Raw genomic sequence first — 21,107 nt, 5'->3', positions numbered from 1 at the left:
TCGAGCTTGGGTAGGCACACACTGGGCATTGTGTTTGTTGTAAATAGTGAAACAAAGCTTATGTGGCTGGTAACCCCAATGGCTTTTAATTTAAACAGTTTACACCATGATGCTGGAGAAAGCAGCCTGTGTTGTGACGTTAAATGGTAACTCAGTTTTACACATTAAAATGTGTTTACAGGTCTCAGTGAGTACTCCTGCATATATGAAGAAAGTAGTATACCGCCTTTTGTGGCTCCAGAGGAAGCTGCATGTAATCTGATAAATTCTGTCCAGTGATGTCACACAGTAGCTGAATTGCATTGTGGGTAATGTACCCACCAGGTTTTCCTCTGATCTAGTACTGCACTCTTGTGTTGGACTCATCATGGACAGTTTAACAACAATTGATACAGCAGAACCAAAGATATCGCCTGTTTTATTCCACACGTTCTTCTCCTTTTCAAAAATGTGGTGCCTACACTACCCACAATGCAACGTAGCCACTGACTGACCTTATTGAGGGCAATTAATCACATTACATGCAGCTTCTTCTAGAGCCACAAAAGGCTATATACCACTTTCTTTCACAAATGCAGTAGTACTCACCAAGATCTTTGATTATGCTTTAATGTGTAAAATTGGTAGAGTCACCCTTTGACGACTTAAGGGTTATACCATTAATCATTGTTTCTTTGGCAGCAATAAGGCATTTCTTGCAAAATTGTCCTTTCAGCGACCTGCATGAATCAAAATGTCAAAACATGTCAGTGCCCTAGATTCCCCAGATGTTTTCGTACAGTATAATGCTTATGACAAGTAGTCTGGAAGTCTCAGCTCCTCTTGAAAATAAGCCTTCTTTGGTATTTCAGGTCCTTCTGTATGATCTAGATACAGTGTTGCAGACAGACAGAAGGTTTGCAGGGTATCGTCGTGTTTTGCTGAACTTCCTCTAACAACAACGAACAGGAATACTGCTGCCGTTTTGATGTCGCTCTGCTCTGGATCTCATCCACAAGCCAAAACAAGACTGCACTGATAACTAGAAACTCATTGATACAGCAGCTATGGATCAAATGGGGTCATGTAATCTCCCACTGTCTTTCATCGGCTCATTTTCTCTCTCTAAGGATGTGTGGGCAACGCACAGGTGATTTGAATCCGAGGAGCTGAGAGAGAAAAAAAAGCCAAGGCAGGAAATGAGAGGGGAGGGCAAATGAATAAGAGGCGGATGAATTTACAGAATCCAAAGTGAAAAACACTTCTTCAGACAAGCAGCAGGAACAGGCACTTTCATAAAGCAGGATGGTTTTAAATGTAAACCTCATGTCTCATTCCAAGCTGCCATTTCAGGAAGCACTACATAACACAGAGCTTGAATGGATGGGGATAAAAAGGGGACCACTTATTGTAAACCAGCCAAACCATGGCTTCATTATGTGGTTGTGCGAGTAAGAGTTGTGCTTTTTCTGTTTCGATGAGACCAACTAAAAGGTGGGGTTTTTTGTAGAAGTTGGTAATTTCCGGACACACATGTCAATAAATAAATCAATAAATAAGTACACTGTACAGTGCAGCGGAACTATTAGTGGAGGAAGCACATCATTTTCTGAGGGAGCTCTCTTTTCTCAAGCACCTCTCTAAGCTGAAAACAGAGCACCGATCAGGGTGCCACGACAGCAGCAACAACAAATATATTAGTGTAACTTCAAATATTGCCTTTCAGTCTGTAAAACAAAGGTGACATTACTGTGAATTTATGACAAGTCTTGTCTGATCTCCTCCATGAACTACTCGCTCATTTATATTCTCAGTCATGAATGTGAATTGTTCATCAACAACAAAATCCTTGGCCAAGACCGTGCCTGAGCAATCAAAGCGAGAGTTGCTTTGTCAGAGGAAGCCATTGCCAAGATCCCGCAATGCAACAGGCACATGTGGTTAACAAGAAAGAAAAAATATGAAAATGAAACTGAGTCATATGAACTCGTGTGGTTGCAGCTAAGAAAATAGTCTGGGGTTTGTATATCAACATTTGTCCAAAAGTCACCTTCCTCCCACTAAAACATGAGTAAACTGTGATGATTGATAGCAGCACACTCTGCCCATTAAAATTCATGACACCTTTAATCGGCGCAACAACAAAATTTGTCTTGTGAGTGGAGTAGATGTGGCACTTTGCTTAAAATGAAACAAGGGACACGGGCAATTTGTTAAACAAACAGGAGCTCCTCAAAAATAGAGGTTAATGAGATGCAGCTTCACTATGATAGAGGAAAGTGTTGTATTGTGCTGGGTATTATGCTGTTATGCAACCTCACATGTTTCTCCTCTAAATGGGGGGAAAAAATCTTCAAACCAGTTTGCAAGAAGGGAACACAAGTAGAGAGGGGAAATATTTATATATATATATATATGTATATATCAAAAGGGAATAAAGAATGGTTCTGTCCCTGGGGACATGTTGGTCTTGAGCGTAATGACTCTCGGTGCAGACCTCCTGAGACAAATTGCCACTGACCCCCATGGATTTTCCAGGGCACACTCGATTGGAAATGGACTATTCAATTTCCCACAGGGAGCCTTGCCATTTCCTCGCTATGCATCACTGAAAAAGGCTTCCACTTTTGGGTTCGGTCGGTCAGATGAAAATATTCACAGAATGTTCTATCAATAGTGCAGAACTCGCAAGTCCTAATTATAGTTTCATTTATTAGATATGTTCTGTTATTTGTATTTAAATCTATGGAGAGAAATTAATGTCAAAACGAGTCACAACCTATGTTTCATGATGTCATTTCTGTTTTAAGTATCTACGTAACATTTTTAAGTAAAATATGGTGATCATTAATACTGTACAGTGGCCTGTTCATTTTTTTTTAAATACTTCACGACTTGGTGTCCATTAATCGAATATAATTTACATTTTAAAACAATTCCTAAGCATATTGATGGGTAACTCCACCAATTTTACATAGTGTGTTTACAGGTCTTGGGGAGTGTGGCTGCATATTTGAAAAAAGCAGTATGAAGTATTTTGTGGCTCTAGAGGAAGCTGATAAATTGCCTCCAGTGATGTCATGAAGTGGCTAACTTGCATCGTGGCTAATGTAGGAATAAAAGAAGAAGAATGCATGGAATAAAAAAGGCGATTTGGCAAGTGGCCAGTGGACTGATTTTTGAAAAACCAGGCGCCTGAAGGTGAGGTTTGCCCAGGGCGTCATGCAAGCGCCGCCACTGTCCAGAGTGCAACTCACTGACTGGCATCACTAAAGGCAATTTATCAGATTATGTCAAGTTTTTAACGAGCACCTAAAGACTTCATGCATTGAAGTGGATTCAAAACTCCACAATCAAATCAATGCGTTCAAAAAAAAATTCAAAATAAATAAATGTACAGATGGTATTTCAAACCTAAACGGCAACTTGAAAATATTTATGTATAATCCCTAACTGCATTTATTTAAAAGAAATGTGGAAGAATATTTGTTGGCGTATAGAAAAATGCACTGAATTAATAAAAATGCAAATGCATTTTGACACCTATTTCTCTCCATATCTAACAGTACATGATAATGCCACAATCAAAAGACTGGGCAACGGTCATAGGAAGGACGATATGCACTGGAGTGTGAGTGATTTCATAAATTAGTCACACTGGATCCCTTTTATCCAACATGTCTGCAAAGTAACACACTGCAGAATGATGGTGTAATGGGAGAAGATGAATGAACCATTAAAGATGGGGGGAATAACAATCCCTTTTGAAGCTAGCTAAGCCACTGGCTTGCTCTCATAAATCACCTACACAAAGCAGCACTACAGCACCGCACGTGGCTCTGTAAACACGCATTGTGTACATTTTTATCTCATTTCATAACACACACTTGAAAGGATAAATATGATTTCATACCCCTTACAGTGCATCATAACAATACCTGGCAGCATTTCATCAGTGGAGGCCAGTAAAATGGCCATAATCCATGATCTAAACGCTGAACCATAACTAAACAAACCGACATGCAAAGGATGCATTTCACAGTCTACAGCTGAAGTATAGGTATCTCCTTTTTATCTATTTTCTGCTAAGATTCATCCACTCCCTTCTGCGGGCCAAGAAATAGAGTTTTTCATCACTGCAGTCTCTCACTGGCATCGACCAGCTATATTGATCTGGAGCAGATCTCCTTCCACTCTACCTGGGGAGCCAGATGAGCCTTGTTCATATTGATCCAACCTTTTTATTCTACATTCTCCTTCGCCCTTTCCTAAGGTTGGGAAAAAAATATATGCCTGTCATCTTTTGTAATAAATATTCTTTGGGAAGGGAATTGATAACTATTAATTCAAAGTCCACTGTTGGATTTTGTAATCGTTGATGATCCAGGAACGCTGCCTCCCAACTCAGAAAGACTGTCTGTTATGACAGTTCAGAGATGTGAGGGAGTGCTGCTTCTTATCTGATTGAGGATGCTGGAGATGACGCTGAAGACTGGCACAAAAAGGCAAAACATGTCTATCAGAAAGCCAGACAGGCAGGTCTGATGTATGAAAATAAATGTTTACCCGAAACAAATAAACCTAATTTTCTTCAAAAGAAAACACTCTTATTTAACTTCAGGCAACAGTCTGAGTGTTTTTCTGTTTTCCTTCATTACTGTATTTTTCTAGTCCATTATAATCGCATGCCTGTGTTTTATAATCCCACTTTATCGCACTTCTTCTTTCCAAGTAGTACCCCTCTTCCTTTCTCTGCCCATCTCCTTGAGCTCATTCTTTAAATGCCTCTCTCAGTCTGCCTTAAGTCCTTCCCTCTCTCTGTACGTCTCCCTGCCACCCCCTCAGGAACAGAATCTGTGGTAATGTACTAATCTGTGGAGCTTTAGTGCAGTCTTGCCAATCTGCCATGTCAAGATACACAAATCTCACTCCAGGCAATTACGGGCCTTTTTTTCTCTGCACCGCAAAGGAGTCTGTTTTCCCATCTCTGTTGAAGTGGAAACTGCCTCTGTGACCCATCAGGTGCAATTACCTTTTGTTTTTTCAGAACAAACATTGATGGCCCCAGGGTGGTGTATGTGCAGGCACAGAAAAGGGAAATTAGTATGTAGTAAGTAATAATGTAATGTAATAATGTTTGTTTGGACAACCTGTGCTGTGGAGTTCACCAAGAACTCCCTTATTGAGCTGACTCCATATAAAGTCATTATGGATATACAGGAAAATCCTGATGGTGTGATTGTTTTGAGCAGTAGTGGTAGTAGTAGAAAAGGCTCCAAAGGCTCTACAACAACACATCATCATACCAAAACGACTGAATTGGTCGACCGTCAGTGGCTCCCCAGTAGCAAATTGTTGCGTTCCAGATCAGGCCCACACCAGATACGATTATCCGGCCCACATACTGCGTGGAATGATGGCACTTCGCTCCTGTACGCCAGATCTGAGCCATAAGCAGGCAAGACCATGGCCAGACCATGCCATCACTCCATGTGGTATGTGGGCCAGATGAGGGTGTCTGGTACAGTTTTGCTATCTGGATCCCAAGCTGCCATATTTCCCAGCTCCCAAAATAACATGACCATAGCAGCGTACCAGCAACTGGACCTTCATCAGAGTTGCAGGTTAGGTTTAGGAAAACATGTGGTTTGTGTTAAAATAACTGCATTACTTATCTAAATTCAGTTACGAATATACCAACGTCACAAACTTAAGATACATTAGGTATGTCAGCAAGTTTAAATAACTTGCTGTTCACTTGTGGTTGTACTGGACACCAACAGCAGACACCTGGATGACAGTCCTGCGTTGCGTATCCCAACCGTCCGCCCCACTTTCATCCCAAGCAGACTTTTTGCCGTAATAATTACTAGCGCCTCTAGAGGTCGCCACCTAACAACAAGCGTCTGTATGGATAGTAATAAGCTGCTTTCACAGACAACCTATATGGTCGTTTCTGATGAGGACGGGCTGCTCTTAAAACAGGTTGGCCAGTGCATTTCTTGAACGCACATCAAAGCATTTTTTTCAACTTAGCTGTAATTGCACCATGCATTTTCATCATCAGTTACCTTGAGTCACATTCACGTTTCTGATTTAAGTAAAAGCTTGTTAAAATTAAAGGTTCAGTATGTACGATTTAGTGGGGTCTAGCAATATAGCTTTAGATTGCAATCGTTGAAATACCCCTCGACTCACCCTCCCTTGTGGTGTCCGCTAAAAACAAGAAAAACATGAAAGGCCCTCTGTAGTCAGCATTTGTTTACCATTCTGGGCTACTGTAAAAACATGGCGGTGAAACATGGCAGACTCTGAGGCAGAGGATCTGCCAATAATTCCTAACAGCCATGTTTCATGAGCCATCAGCTTCTCTCTTTGTCAGAAGGCCAAATGACTTTGTCCTTTGACCTTGTTGGCTTTTATTGGCAGAGTTCATTATGTGGTGCTCCTGTAGTTTAGCCTAGATGTCAGAATTAATTGGGCTTTTTTTAAAGCTTTTAACACAGGTGGTGAGCTGAAACTCAGCCAGTTTTCACTTTCCTAGATTTTTTTTCCAGCTCTCCACACCAACACCTTGGATATCCTGCTATTATACTGCCACTCCACAGTAAGCTGCTAATCAGATAAGCACGGCAGTCGGCAGGGGTTGTTCTCAACCTGACAATTGGGATCCTCTAAAAAAATGTCCCCTGATAAATCTGAGCTGTTGAAGAAAGCTAACAAGATAGGACTCAATCAAAAACTTCTAAAAAAAGTTTTTCTCTACTGATGTCTCTAATATTCTCTGCATCATGCGATTTATTGGGTCGTTTTTCACCTTTGGGCCTAGATTACCAAATGAAAGAATCAAAGTAGAGAAAATCACATTACAAGACATTACAAGAGGATGTAATCCAAATAATACAATAATATGGGACATATCTGTATATTGCTCTTGTTAGTAACATTCAAAATCAGAGTTTTGAATGCTGCTGCTGAAAAGATGTTATGTTGTTGATGTGTTTTGGTTTGGAAAATTAGGTGTGAGTTTAAACAAGTACAGATGACTGTAACTACACATCACCTCTTAACTGGTGAAATGTTCATATACACCAAACTTATTTAAGGCCAGTCAAAATTGTTACCATATTGTTCCATAACATTTCTAGTATGCAATTATTGGGACAATACCAATACATTGGATCACTAATCAAAGACTACTATTTGAGTATCACCTGACTGTGTAACCAAACGATCATATCTTAGATACCAGTGATACGTACATTATATGCTTACTTTCACATTGAGAAGTGGAGGGGACGGCGGTGGATATCTTCATGGACACCTGGAGATATTGCCATCTGCTTTTGTGGTGAGAAAGCCAGGTGTTTTTTCAGGACACCTGGGGATATTTTGAGCGTTTTTTTTGTGGCCTGAAAAGCGGATCTTTTTTTAGGGAGACCTGCAGACATTTCCATCCATTTTTGAGGCGACCAAAACACGGGAAGTCGGACCATCCCCAGCCATGATCGTGGCGACCAAAACAGGTATTTTAGGCCAAACCACTATGTTTTTCTAGCCCTGATCAAATGGTTTTTGTGCCTAAACCTAACCACAGAGAAATAGAAAATTCAACCTAAACAAACGTAAAACTGCAACATAAAGAAATGTCCTGTTTGAAGTTATTATTGGTTTTGGTGAAACATTTCTTCCAGTGATTGGGTTGTCCTGTCATATCTCACTAAAATAATCATGACAACAGTTATTCATCACACTTTCCCCCCTCACTCTGGCATTAATCATGTTTTTCACACTATTGTTATGAGGCATGACTAATATTTCATGAAATTAGTTTTGACATAATTTTGTGCACACAATTGCCGCCTCTTTACTATATCTGTAGTAGTCCACATCGAAGCAGTGGCAGCCCTGAGGGGTTTGTCGCCTGCAGCTAATGAGGGTGTTAGTGCAGATAAAACTTTATATCAGTGTTTGTTAAATATGTTTTTCATGTTTTTCCAACATAGGGATTTAAAGATATCTCAGGGAGGAGACTGCTTCCTTTGACACTTCAGCGACTGTCGCTCTGAAGGACTGAGCTTTGAAATTTAGGTCGGTCAACAGAAATATTTGCTTAAGCCCGCAAAAATAAAGGTATGCTAAAACACTTCTTGATGACTTCTCAGCAAAAATCTGAGCAAAGATGTGAAAAAAAACCACGAGTCTTATAGCTGAGACTTATAACTGTCTAGACCCAGCAAAGCTGTGACACTTGCGAGATAATGCCATGGTAAACATTTTCCTTCACCTCCATGTTTCTAAGTTCTTAGAGACTTTCTCTTAAATAGCTGTTTGAATATGACAGAAATTGAAAGCTTTGCCTCCTGGAAGAGACAGACTGTATGTATATGGTCTAGCAGTTTATCTTCACAACATTTAATCTTCTTCTGCGTTAAAAAAGGAAGAATTTCAGGACCTCAGACCGTGTTTTGCATATTTTCATCAGTTTCTGATTGGGAAAAACAAAGAGCCTCTGATTTGGATGCATTATGGGATTCAGTCAAGCTCATAAGTTTGAGGTTTTCAGACCAGATGGTGAGGATGTTACCCATATGCCAAAACCTAGAAATAAACCCAGTTAAGTTTTTGTTGGAAATTCTGAGTCGGCTTCTCAAACAGCTCTCACACTGACATTTTACATAATGCGAGTCCAGATGACTCCTCACTGTAAGGTGTTATTATCTCTGAGTGTGCCCTCCAGGAGAAGTATGAATCAAGACCGTCAGAAATAAGCACTCAATGCCACCCTCACTAAAGGACATCTGGGGTTTTTTTTCTCTATATTTCGACCATACATCTACCTCGGTTTGTATTAACCTAAAAAGAAACGACTGCAACCACAGACATGCTTACTATCTCTGGTTAAAGCTGAGGAAATCGTAAATCCTGGGGGAGTCAATGGAGCTGAAAGGATTTCGCTGACAGTCTTCCAAGTTTCATGTGAAGCTACAAAGGCAACATCTGTTGTTGATTCAACGCACACCACATGGCATCTTGTTACCTGTCAGATAAAGAAGGCAGACAAGTCTTGACAAGTTGCACCCTGACATGCCGTCGCACATTATCTAAAAGAACTTGTTGCGTTTTCATTGCAGCGGTGCCAGGTGCTTCAGATGGGCTACTCTTTGGTCGCGGCTGTCATCCTAAAATATAAAATATAGGGCACCTTTGATTAAGATCGTTGACGCTATACATTAAAAATCAAATCCCTCTGCCATAAAATTGTGACAAATACATGTAAGATTTCTCAAAACAATGTGAATGCATACTCAAGGCATTCTTGTTATCCCACAACCGCTATCGAAAATGTCATGCACTCACAATGACACACACGCACATGCATCGCTTTAAGCTAAAAATGACACTATGGATATCTGTTCTAGGAAAACTGTAACAAATCTCTATAGCGCTTGTTTCTAACTGACATACAGCTGTATAGTCACGTATGTAAAATGCATTGTGCTGTACGCTAACAACCGGCAAATGTTTAGCTGTCAGCCCACGGGCAACCCAACCCCTATACCCCTTTATGTGTATGTGATCCACAACCACGGGACCGTATCTGAAACAAAAATGTACAGTAATAAATGGGGAGAGACGAATACATTGTGATTCCCTTTTGAATTGTGCCATGAATATGATGTTTGTCAATTTAAAAGATAATGTTGCAAGTCAAGACAGTCACAGTTTGTCAAAATGGTCGTAAACTGTCTCTCTCAATATTACCAACACCAACACTGCCGTCACCTCGGCACAGAAAAAAGTATTTAAAAAGGTGAAAATCACAATAAACCTAGTCATATTGACAGCTGAAGCTATGTGAGCGGAGAGTTGGTCAGTCTTGTGAGCTAGCCAATATACAGGACTGGCTCTACAAGGTTTATGTTTTTGGTTTTGGTGAACATTTGCGACTGTTGGGTGTGCAGCTTTTCTAATTACCTACGTTTACAGTCTTATATTTCAAACTGTGACTTTCTCGAGTTGGAAAGGTATCTTTCTCTGTGTGTAGTTCATGGCACATGATCAAAACAGGATCAAAAAATTATTTTCCCTCTCGCTATTCACTGCCAGACATATTTTATTTAGAGATAAGGTCCCATGGTGGTCCACCAGAAGGGGGGTGACTTCACCTCTCTATTGGCCACATGGAAAAATAAGCTCCTCTAATGATTGTCTAACCTCTCCTGATAATATAATAATATTTTTATTTTTGTCATCTAATGGTGTTAGGAAGGCCAGTCTCATATTATTTCATTTATTGATATGTCATTTTGAGGCAATTCATATTTGTACTAGGCCTTTCATTTTTCTTCCAGGCTGTTACTGTGCACAACTGTTATTTTGGCAGGTTTTCTCTGTCAGCTTTGTGGCATTACGCGAGAGCCTAAAAGAAAGATCTTGTGTATGTTCCCCTTCTTAGGAAAGGGCTGATATGTGGGCGAATCACTGTAAGGTATAACGCTGTATTCTGAACTGTTAATTACATGGCAATGCATCTCAAGTTGCTACTGATTAAGGCAAAATTATTTGAATGAAATGTGTAATGGGTTACTTTCTACAGGGAGTAAACAAGTAAACTAATACATTACTTTTGGGGGATAACTACCCCAACACAAACCATACAGTTTTACGAAAGCCAAAACCTCCAGAAAATCAAAATGACCTCTACTGCTGGCTGCTGTGCTGTCACAAGCAGATGAAGTCAGGGAAACGCTCCATGCTGCAGTTGGCATTGTATCACACCAACAAATTCCTCAGTGAGAAGCTGGATAGCAGAATGAAAGGTTACAAATCGCTTTTTGTACAAAATATTCAAAATACATAAGCCTGTCAGTGCTGCTATTTTTTTCAAGTGTGCCAGCTAAAGCATCCAGTGATGGAGCTCTTGAAACCCTGCTTCATCATGACCTTTGCAGTTATGCAGATGGTCAAACTTTGCATAATATTGGACACATTGGATCTTACTGAGCTTGTGTTGAAGTAAAGGGGTGGTACTTCAAAATCCCACATACTGTATGTCAAGTGAGGCTCTTGCAATGTCTTTCACTGACCCAAACACACTCCTACTCACTGAGCTACTCTCTGAATCCCAGCTTAAGTACCACACCGTGCCATTAGGAATGCAAACATATGCACATCTCCTTACACGACGCTTTGCTTCAGTGTGAAGTCAACATGTCCTGGATTAGATGGGACCCTAACCCTATAGCTACTGCACTCGTTCGGCTGTTCGTGATGTCGGTTTTATCACTCAGAACATAGAACTGCCTGTAGATCTTTATCTATCTTGCATGGAGGTAAGCATGTGATTTAATTATTAATTCTGTATATACTATACTAACGCCATTGCTGCACTTTGTGTGGCGCAAACAGTGATGACAGCATTGTTTCGTCTCACGTGGCCTGGGTTTTATTCATAGAACATAAATAGCTGCAAAGATTTAATCAGAGGCAAACACACGTACAGATCTTTGTTTGAATTGTTACTGTTAAAACCCACAGACCACAGTGGATTTGTATGTGTGAGAACATGACTAATATTCACACTGTGTTAACTCCTACGATGGCTGTGAATGTGGTTGAGTTCAGTTCAGTGCACAATTCCAGCAGAAAACTATGAGAAACAAAAATAAGCCGGCAAACTTAAACGGCAGAACCTTTGCAACAGGGAACTTAAAATGTCTTTAATCATGAAAATAAGTCATGAACCACAGAGGGCCGATACAGACTCTCTCACCTCAGGGTAATCTCATTTCTATCAGCTGTAGCTAGTAACATTTGTAGCATAATTCTGAGCCTTAATGAAACTTGAACATTACCAATGCATTTGCTCAGCCCTCCAACATACTTCCCACTGAGCAGGCAACGTCTGTGGACGTCCAAAACAGGTTGATATCATGTCCGTCGGGCCAGGCCATGATCTGGACGTCCATTGACAGCCAGAATTAGTCGATAAATGACGTTGAGAAAAGACGTCCAATCAGGCCATAATCTAGACATCCACTGACATCCAGAATTAGTTGAGAATAGACGTTCACACTGGCTATGATCTGGACGTCCACGGACAGCCAGAATTAGTCGACAAACGACATATAAACGTCTATACAACGTCCAGAAAAGACGTATAAAAAACTTTCATTCTGGCTCCCCAGAGGACGTCTTGGATGTCCATAAATGAAATTGGATCACACAGAAACTGTTCAGCCTTGATATTACTAGCTGCTCCTGCATCCTCAATCAGCTGTGCCAGAGAACAGGGCAGACGGCGCTACTAGCTTAATAGTACACGTGAAGTTTACAGATGTAGTTGCTAAATTTGTCCGTAGAATTTTTTTTTATTATATATCTTAGTTACAACCAGACTGGGCTAGCTTCGCAGTTTTGTGTTTATGTGTGTGTTATTTATTCAGTTTGGGAAATCCCACGATCCTGAAAGAATTAGCGTCGGCTCAAACCTGACTCAAGTAAAGGTCGGCCTACTTGCTGGAGTAGTAGCCTAGGTTTCATTACACATAGAAGTCTACTGACGTGACCGATTGTTTTCCAGTCAAAAACAGTCAAAAGTTTTGTTGTTGTTGTTGTTATTTATTTTGAGAGCTAATTGCCCCACAACACAAAAACATTTTGACTGGATCTTTATTTTTGTTGGTAACATTTGCATAATTGCAAGCACCTTGTCCCTTACCGCATCACTGTTGTGCCACAAATGACAGTAAAGCACACCCTCTTGTGTAATATTGCTTAATTAAAAGGCCCTAGTGTATCAGCATCCACTTAGATGAAAAGCAGCATTGTAAACATCCATTTAATTTGACAAAGAAAATAAAGCACATCATGTGCAAACAAACCAGCAAGGGGATCTGTTTGTCCACCTCACAGAAATCCCTGTGAATGAGCGTTCTACAGTACAATGAAAAGGGACAATTTCCATCTTTAGAAAGTGAAAGCAATTACATTAGAAAGTATACTAATTTAGAAAAAGCCCAGTTGTACCTGTAAGCCTGTCTGCACAGCCTGCCGCTCCTCTTAAGCTGCACTTGGCAGTTTATTGTGATGACAGCAATTAAATACTCTGTGATTTGTGTGCCAGCGGTATTATGACTTATCCTGCTGTATGGCCTGTTCTCTAGAGCTGGATGGAAAAGAGGTTTTAGGAATCCGGCGTCAGTACAGCAGCTGAAAGCAGCACACAGAGACTAGCCCGTCCTCAAGGGAGCAGCCGTGAAGGATAAACCATACAAGTGGTTAACGTGACACAGGAGGACCTCAGAGGGGGCTAACATTATACACAGTGTTCTCGCAAGCTTAAAGCACACAATGAATACAGGCACTGTCCTCACTCACTAGATTTAATACTCAAGAGGGGATATGTGTTTGTGACCACACAGTACATAACTGGACTTCACACTGTAACACAGGGAACAGCTAACAATGGACCAAATTAGAAGCAGTGGGCTCAGATTTGTGCCTCATCAGCATTCTTTCAATCTCTCCCTGTGGCTTTCCTTCTGCCACATCAAAGCTGGGTGTTAGGTAGTAAAAACCTGTGGGTCTCACGTGAAGCCATGCACTGCACACTAAAAACACGAGTCAGTGTATATACAGGGTATAAAAGGGGGTTTATGGTTTATCTGACATCACTGTGTTGGTGTCGCTCCTACAACATCATAATTAAAGTCCAGTGAGGCAATGTGATTTGAGATTAATGGCGATATAAATTAAAGTGACTTGACTTAATGTCGCTCCGGGACCATCATGCAAACTGACCAATCATGAAGCGTTCCTGCTCGTGTTGGGGTTGTTCATAAAACATCATAATTAATGTTGCTGCAGGACCGTCATTGCTCATAGGGAGCAGATTGTGGTGGATGAAGGGTCAAGCACAGGACTGTCACCCAGGAGACTAGGGTTTGTGTCCCAAATGTTATATTGTTGACCTTTTAACTTTAGTCTTAGTTGACTCAAAGGTCATATTGATAACATTTTTATGTAGCCAAATCATTTTTGGAATATTTTTAAATAATACATCTTCAGAGCTTGAAGAAAGGTGCAGAATAAAAGTATCTCTTTTTACTTAAAACATTATTTTGAATTTAAAAAATGTTGTCGCGTACAAAATGACCTCTGTGTAAGATTTCTGACAGTTGGTTCCAGCTTCTAACAAGGTCTGTGAGCCAATAGTGTAACGCTGTTGGTATCACGTGGCATCTGTGTTTTGTTTCGAGTCTTGGTTGTTGTCGTTTTTTTTAAAAACAACACTACTTATATTTTTTTACATAAATAGGTCAATGAGAACTATCCGTCTGAAGGTTTTCCAAGACTTCTAAGTAGAATATGTTGTATGTGTGACAAATATATGTGCAATGAAAAGCCAAGTTGAATGCATCCATTTGCAGAGCCATAAGCAACCAGTAGGTCTATGGAAATGACACTTACCTTGGCAGACGGAAAAATCAATCTCAACATCTTATCACGGAGAATGGTGTGTGTGTGTGTTTGTGTGTGTGTGTGTGTGTGTGTGTGTGATTGCATGTTATTCATGTATCACTGCAGCTTCGAGCGGCAGAATAACTAACATAACAATGGCAACGATTCCTGTTCACACAGCGTGAAGTAGCGCCTCACGCATCCACAGGACAGTTGGGAGACTTACCTGTTCAGACGATGCTTCACAAGTACATGACAAGAGATAGCATTTTACACAAAACAATATTCTCTATTTGGTGTAAAGAAATAGAAATTATCCAAAACTGCTTATAAGCACTTGCAAAACTGGAAATAATAGCACAGTAAATGTCAAAGCAACAGCAAGAGCAAGCAAAATCAAATTAATCACAGTGCGAGTGGAACACTTGAATGTCATGTTGCTAATCACCACTTTTCAACACCCAAGTTTCACAGTATTATTACATGTTGTTCTCCAATTCGTAAATGACATTCAAGGTTCCCACACTTCAGTAAGCTAATGATGACTCGCTAAATTTGGCTTCACTTCAGTAACCAACTTGTAAGAATCAAAGTTTTACCTTGAATGCTCAGTAGGGACCTTAGAAGCCAAGCTTCCCCTCTCTGCCCTGAGGAGGAGAGTCAAATGGCAAAGATCAGAAGTCCACTTACCCCACAGGGAGAAGAGGTGAGGATCACAGCCAGGATGGGAGGCCCACAACACTATGATCAAGCCTCACTCGCAACCCCAAAACCCATTATTTGAACAAAGAGAGTGTAGTTACCCCTGGGTGGTGATGGTGGTGGTGTACTGGAACTAGGACAGCAACTATTTGTGTTCATATGCCCATGTGAGACTCATTTATGATTCCCATGCATTGAGCACAAAAGAAACAGGTGACACAGCTTAAACGTGTGAATGCAAAGCGAAAGCGGCACCTACCTTGAAAAGCTTTCATTAATAGTCGAGAAAGCAATTTTTTTTTCTTTAAGTAAAAATGCCAATGACTTTATATACTTCATTTGGCATGAGTATATAATGCCAGAAAACACTGCTGTCATAGTTTAATTGATTCAGAAAGGGTAGTACCTTTACTTTTACCTATGAGATTTGATGAAATGTTCCATGAAGAAAGCAGATTCCAGACAAAAAGGGAGAACAAAAGGAGAGGAGACACCGATAAGTGTCATGGTCAAGTCGGAAAAAGACAGACGACATGAGAGAGAGGCTTGATGGCTACAAATATAAGAGAGGAAATGGGGGCTAACAAAGGGAAGAGAGGAAGGAGACTTCACATCCCTGCTCTGCTGCATGAGAAGGACATGCAGTCGCCACACAAATGGAAAGATCGAAGACTGAATGGACGGACTGTCTGCACAGACACTCGCAACATGCACTACAGAAGCAAGGGCGGATGAGGATTAGCTGAAAAAATTCAGTAAGCTATTCCACCACCATGCATTATATCCTAATAATGTAAATGCAAAAGTTCCCTCACTTGAACCACATCATCATAACACATCAGAATGTACAGTAGGTGGGAATAATTAAAAAGAAAAGATGAGAGGAATTGACACCCAGCAGAGTGGGGAGCAGAAAGCTAAATGAGCTTGAAAAAGAGGTCATATGAAAAAAAAATAAAGTCCATGGGAGAATGAATATCAACTAGGTCGTTCAAAATACGAAATGACAGCTCATATTCGAGCAGCTTCAAGCCCGAGCATCGCGCAAGAGAGTTAGAGGCAACACACATTTCAGAGCACAATGGGAGCAGGAGGGACAATGGAGGAATGGCGGGAAGAAGGAACAGAGCTCATACCTTGGTCGCCCATCATCAGGTGTGCCAGACCTTAAAGGAAAACAAGAGCACAGTCAGAAGAGAACAAGGGATCATGGGAAGCTGTGCGACACTGACACGCAGGCATCTCTTACAGAGCAGATGTCTGTGGTACTTGGGGAGCGTTGGGACAGGGGAAGAGTGGGACGGAGAGAAAAGAGGGGGGTGCACAGACAGGGTTAGCATGATGAGCATTTAGTCAACCAAAGCTGGTTGCAATGCATCATCAGCCACTTACTAGTCATCATTCAGAAATCTAAATTCAGCTTGACCTTTGGTTTTCTCTCTCTAACAACAGAAGTATTCACACAACTGTCGCACCACCTACGGATGAAAGAGCAATCCCTATACACAGATATAGCTGGAGAATGTTTCACATTGACCTTCAGCAACTGTCAAGTGTCCATATAACATCTGAGTCACACGGTACAGGAGAAAAAGGAACATGATTGGAAATGGTTGGGTCACCTTACCATTTTGAGCAGCAAATAGTACATATTGCTTATATGAACAGTTTTAATTGTGCCGCGTTCATTTGAGTGACACAGATAACCAGCCAACATTAGGCTAACTGCTTTGTTTGGCCAATGGATTCATTTTCTCTCCATAGTTCTTCAGGAATTCAGGTTTTTAGCATTGCACTTCAATTACAACACTTAATTGCTAACGGTGCTAAAACTATGTTTGCTATTACTGAATTTCCAGCTCACTAGCTACCTAGCAAATGCAGCAATTGCTATAGGGAGAGCTCTTCCGTTAACTACCAACTATATTAGCTATTTCATTCCAGTGTTTCTGCTAGCAAAAAATTTCATTTGAGTAGCAAGTAGTACAAATTAGTTAAATAAACATTTTAATTGTGCTACATTCATTTGAGTTACACAGAAAACCGACATATATAAGGCTAACCGTGGCTCTCGGTACATTACTGACTGCTTTGTGTTTGGCTAGTGGACCCATTTCCTCTCCATAGTTCTTCTGGAATTCAGGTGACATGTTTTTAATGTTATAATTTCATTTTAGCAATTTTTGTTTGGTATTATTGACTTGTTGGCTAGCTAACTGCCTAGCAAATGCAACAGTTAGTATAGGAAAAGTCCTCACGTTAGCTACCAACTATTTAATTCCAGTGTTAGGGTCAGATTTCCTGTCTGTTATACAGGGTAGAATGTCATTAACCTGCTGTTTTAAAAAATTTTCAACCACGCACTTACAATAATTCACTCCATCCCCATGGATGAATGAACAGTCTTACTAATGGAGAACAACATTACATTCTTAAAAAAAGCCTGAGTAGAAAGGGTTAAGGTTTAATTTTTTATGGCAATATACTTACCACCAATAAAAAATGCATATACTTTCCACTTTGATTGAAAAACCAGTAGCCGATTATAAAGTGACAGCTGACCACTGAATCACACGGATCACAAGTTCAACCAGCCATTAGCTTCGACAGCCAACAGTACTCCAAGGCTACTCAAAGTACCGCTGGGCAGTATAAAATTAGAAAAGCTAATTCTAATCGTGTTCTTCAAAACTAGACGAAAAACAGAATTGAGGCATTTGTTGAATCATTTGGACACAGAATTCACAATGAGGCGTGCAACGCTCATATCATTATATATATATTATGATATAATTATATGTGAGCATGACAAATTCACCTTTTCACCCTTTGCACTATTTTGCTCACTTTAATTACCAGATAAAACTTAATCAGTTAATGAAAAATGCAGGGTGATGGATTTTAATTAGCTTAATTGTGTTGCTGTGAGCAGCATTGTGCAAAAATGACTCGACTTCATATAAAAAACAATGAAAAACATTTTTTTTTTCAGACTTACCACTCCAAGACATCAATACCAGTGTAAAACATTTCCTTACATGTATTTAAAGAGCCTTAGCCATGACAATGTGAAGGCATACAGAATATAGCAAGAATGGAAAACTAACGATTAAAAATACCCACCTTCATTATAGTTGTCTTCTGGAAGCACGGACAGGCAAAGAGAAAGAGAGGAAGACATTCATTAAGCAGCATGCAGACTAGTTCTGGCCGTTGCATGTGGTAAACATGCAAGGCATTAAACATCACATGCAAGTGACTGATTGTAACCCCTGCAGAGGAAAAGGCTGATTTATGCATAGGCGTTCATTTTGTTGTCCACCCTTTTTCGCTCGTACGCTGACCTGGAATACAGGACGGAGCTGTGACTGAATGAGCCCTTCTGAATATTTGATGTAACCTTGAAGAATTAAAGTCTTTGAAACAAGTCTTTGTTGGCGGCAGATAAAAACTGGCATCACTGATGAAAGACTGAAGAACCAGTATTGATCATGCGGCAAGAGATGGTAGGGGGATAAAAAGAAACGCATCTTGAGGCTTGAGGCCGGTTCTTCCTGATGCATTCTCTGTAAATCTTTTATTTATTTGAGTTTTTTCTTTTTTTTTCTAAACATGATGGACTGTAACTCTTGGCATCAACAACTATTTAATTCAACAGACTCAATGGAATCTGTGTGCAGCGTTTTCTGCTTGGTAAATGAAAAGCTGTTCTATGTGATGAAATGCACTGCAAGAGAAAATAACCTAAATAAATAGAGTTGGCTGTGGTATAGCAATGCCTCTAAGGTTTCAGAGCGGGGCCGTGGGGGTCTCGTGACTGCAGCTATTTTCAGGTGATTTGGTCACAAAACTGAAAGTGAGCGTGTATTGGCAATGCACAAGGAGATTGCCTCCCAAATGAAATTGTCCTAACAGTAAGTCTGGCAATCAAAGTGAGGTTTGTGGAGGTGAGAGAACCACTATGTAAAATCTGTCGCTCTAATACGGGAGGCTGAGAGAAGAATTACACGTTGGTAGAGTAATAGCAAACAGGTGAGGTAAACATGCTCTCGGAGGGGAAATAAATTGGTTGGAGAAAATGATGTGACTGGAAACATGCAAGACCAATGACATGAGTGTGTGAGGGCCCCACTGCCTATAAAAAGAACAAAATATAGTCAGTCAACAGTTGTAGTCATCACTGAGTGCTTACAATTTACCTGGAGACTGATCCCATATTTAATATTTATGAAAACAAATCATAATATCAGGAATACACAAATGGTATAAAATGACAAAAAAGAATTTGATGATATTACATTAGTTTGAATTTTCAATAAAACAATCATGATCTGACATCACAGAGACAGTAGCATGCAATGTCTAATCAATATTTGTAAAAAACAAAACAAAAAATGATCCTGTAATCGATCCAGTTACTGTTACCATGCTGCCAGTCGGGCACAGGAGCCCAGATTCCGCTACAAAATAAACTCCTACCTCTTTAAAATGGTTTCTTGCCCAGATTCAAGCGATTGTTTGACCCAAAACTTACCATCACCACTGGTTCCCCTTCCAATCAGACACCATGCACAAAAACCAATCTAAATCATCATTTTGTGAACAAATTACAAGGCAATAAAACACGCCAATAAAACAGTGCTTATTTGGTGTAAAATTTGTTTTACATAATTTTTGCAATGTGAAATGTTAGTATCAATTGAAACAGTACCTCATTATCCAAGCCCCTGAGGAATAGAGGCTACTCAGAATATGTTTATCTTTTTTGAAGCAAAAGAGAACCGAATCAAATTTCACTTTTTAAAAAAACAACATGAAATCTGCACACAAACTCATGTAAATTTGATTTTAGATCAGTTGAATTGTGTGCAGCTTTCATGAGCATCATATTTCTTAATTTCAACAGCTTGGACAGTAGACAAATGAGAATCTACTGTGGTGAAAGAAACTAAAAGGCGCTCTTTGTTCACAAAAAGTAAGCTTGATGATGAGAAGCACACAGCTGAAAAAGCATTCTGACGAGGCAAGCATGAAGCTGGCAGTTGCAGAGTGACCACATGGGAAGAGAAGAAAAGTAAAAGAATCGAGACCATTTGCTGATGTCCAGACCCCAAAGACTGGCGGTGATTTTTGCCACAATAACTAATTATCATTTCAATATAACGGGCGGCCTGTTTAAGAGGACCATTTTGATAGTTTGTTATAGATTGTTAAAAGGTTATTGTGCAATTAACACTGCATATGAGTGATTCCCTTCCTCTAAGTATTGATCAAAACCAAATTCAAATCTGATTCAGAGAAACAATAATAACATTAACATTACAGTAACATTTACAGTATTATTTAAAGGAGACACATTATGCTCATTTTCAAGTTCATAATTTATTTTGAGTTACTACTAGAATAGGTTTACATGCTCAAATCTTAAATAGGACATCAGTTTTCTCATACTGTCCAGTGCTGCAGCACTGTATTCCCCCTCTTTTAGCTCCTGTCTCTTTAAGGCCTTCGAAATACCCAGTCTTTTCTGATTGGTCAGCTCACACATGCCTGACCCAGCACCTCTAACAACAACAGAGCAGCTGTGCTAAATCAATTCTTATGTGACAAACCAGCCACTAGGCATAATTATGCAAATGTGTGACATGGTGATGTAGTGTGATGTGTGAAGTCACGAAATTAAAGGCGGGACTACTGACGAGGCGTTTCAGGAGCAGTGTTTTCTGTGGGAGAGAGGAGCTTCTGTTGGTACCGTCAACTGTCAGGATCTTTTACATGCACAAGAACATTTATAAAACTAGCACCAAAGCATAATATGTCTCCTTTAAGTACAGCTTGAGAGGCATGCAGTATGTAGTAACCTTATCACATTTTCTTTACAATAAGAGAGATCTACACACAATTTTCACATAATATAAAAAACAGAAAATATCTGCTCAGAGAATGTGATTTGATGAAGG

The 21,107-nt window shown here is 40.0% G+C and overlaps 1 protein-coding gene across 3 annotated transcripts in view; it reads right to left on the bottom strand.

Moving 5' to 3' along the window:
* LOC141009307 (neurexin-1a) overlaps window positions 1-21,107 on the bottom strand; it is a 272,300-nt gene that overhangs the window by 233,289 nt on the left and 17,904 nt on the right. Inside the window, exons 2-5 of one of the 3 annotated variants that reach the window (XM_073481849.1) lie at window positions 18,271-18,288; window positions 16,284-16,313; window positions 15,554-15,565; window positions 15,045-15,092 (exon numbers count right to left, since the gene is read on the bottom strand). In XM_073481849.1, the coding sequence (XP_073337950.1) occupies window positions 15,045-15,092; window positions 15,554-15,565; window positions 16,284-16,313; window positions 18,271-18,288 (108 nt within the window). The remainder of the gene's footprint in view (window positions 1-15,044; window positions 15,093-15,553; window positions 15,566-16,283; window positions 16,314-18,270; window positions 18,289-21,107) is intronic. The other 2 variants (XM_073481848.1, XM_073481851.1) reach the window with 2 other exon arrangements.

The sequence above is a fragment of the Pagrus major genome, chromosome 15 (assembly GCF_040436345.1).
Source record: "Pagrus major chromosome 15, Pma_NU_1.0".
Classification (NCBI taxonomy): Eukaryota; Metazoa; Chordata; class Actinopteri; order Spariformes; family Sparidae; genus Pagrus; species Pagrus major.
The sequence above is the reverse complement of the archived record's forward strand: the minus strand, read 5'-3'. Positions and strand labels throughout refer to the sequence as shown.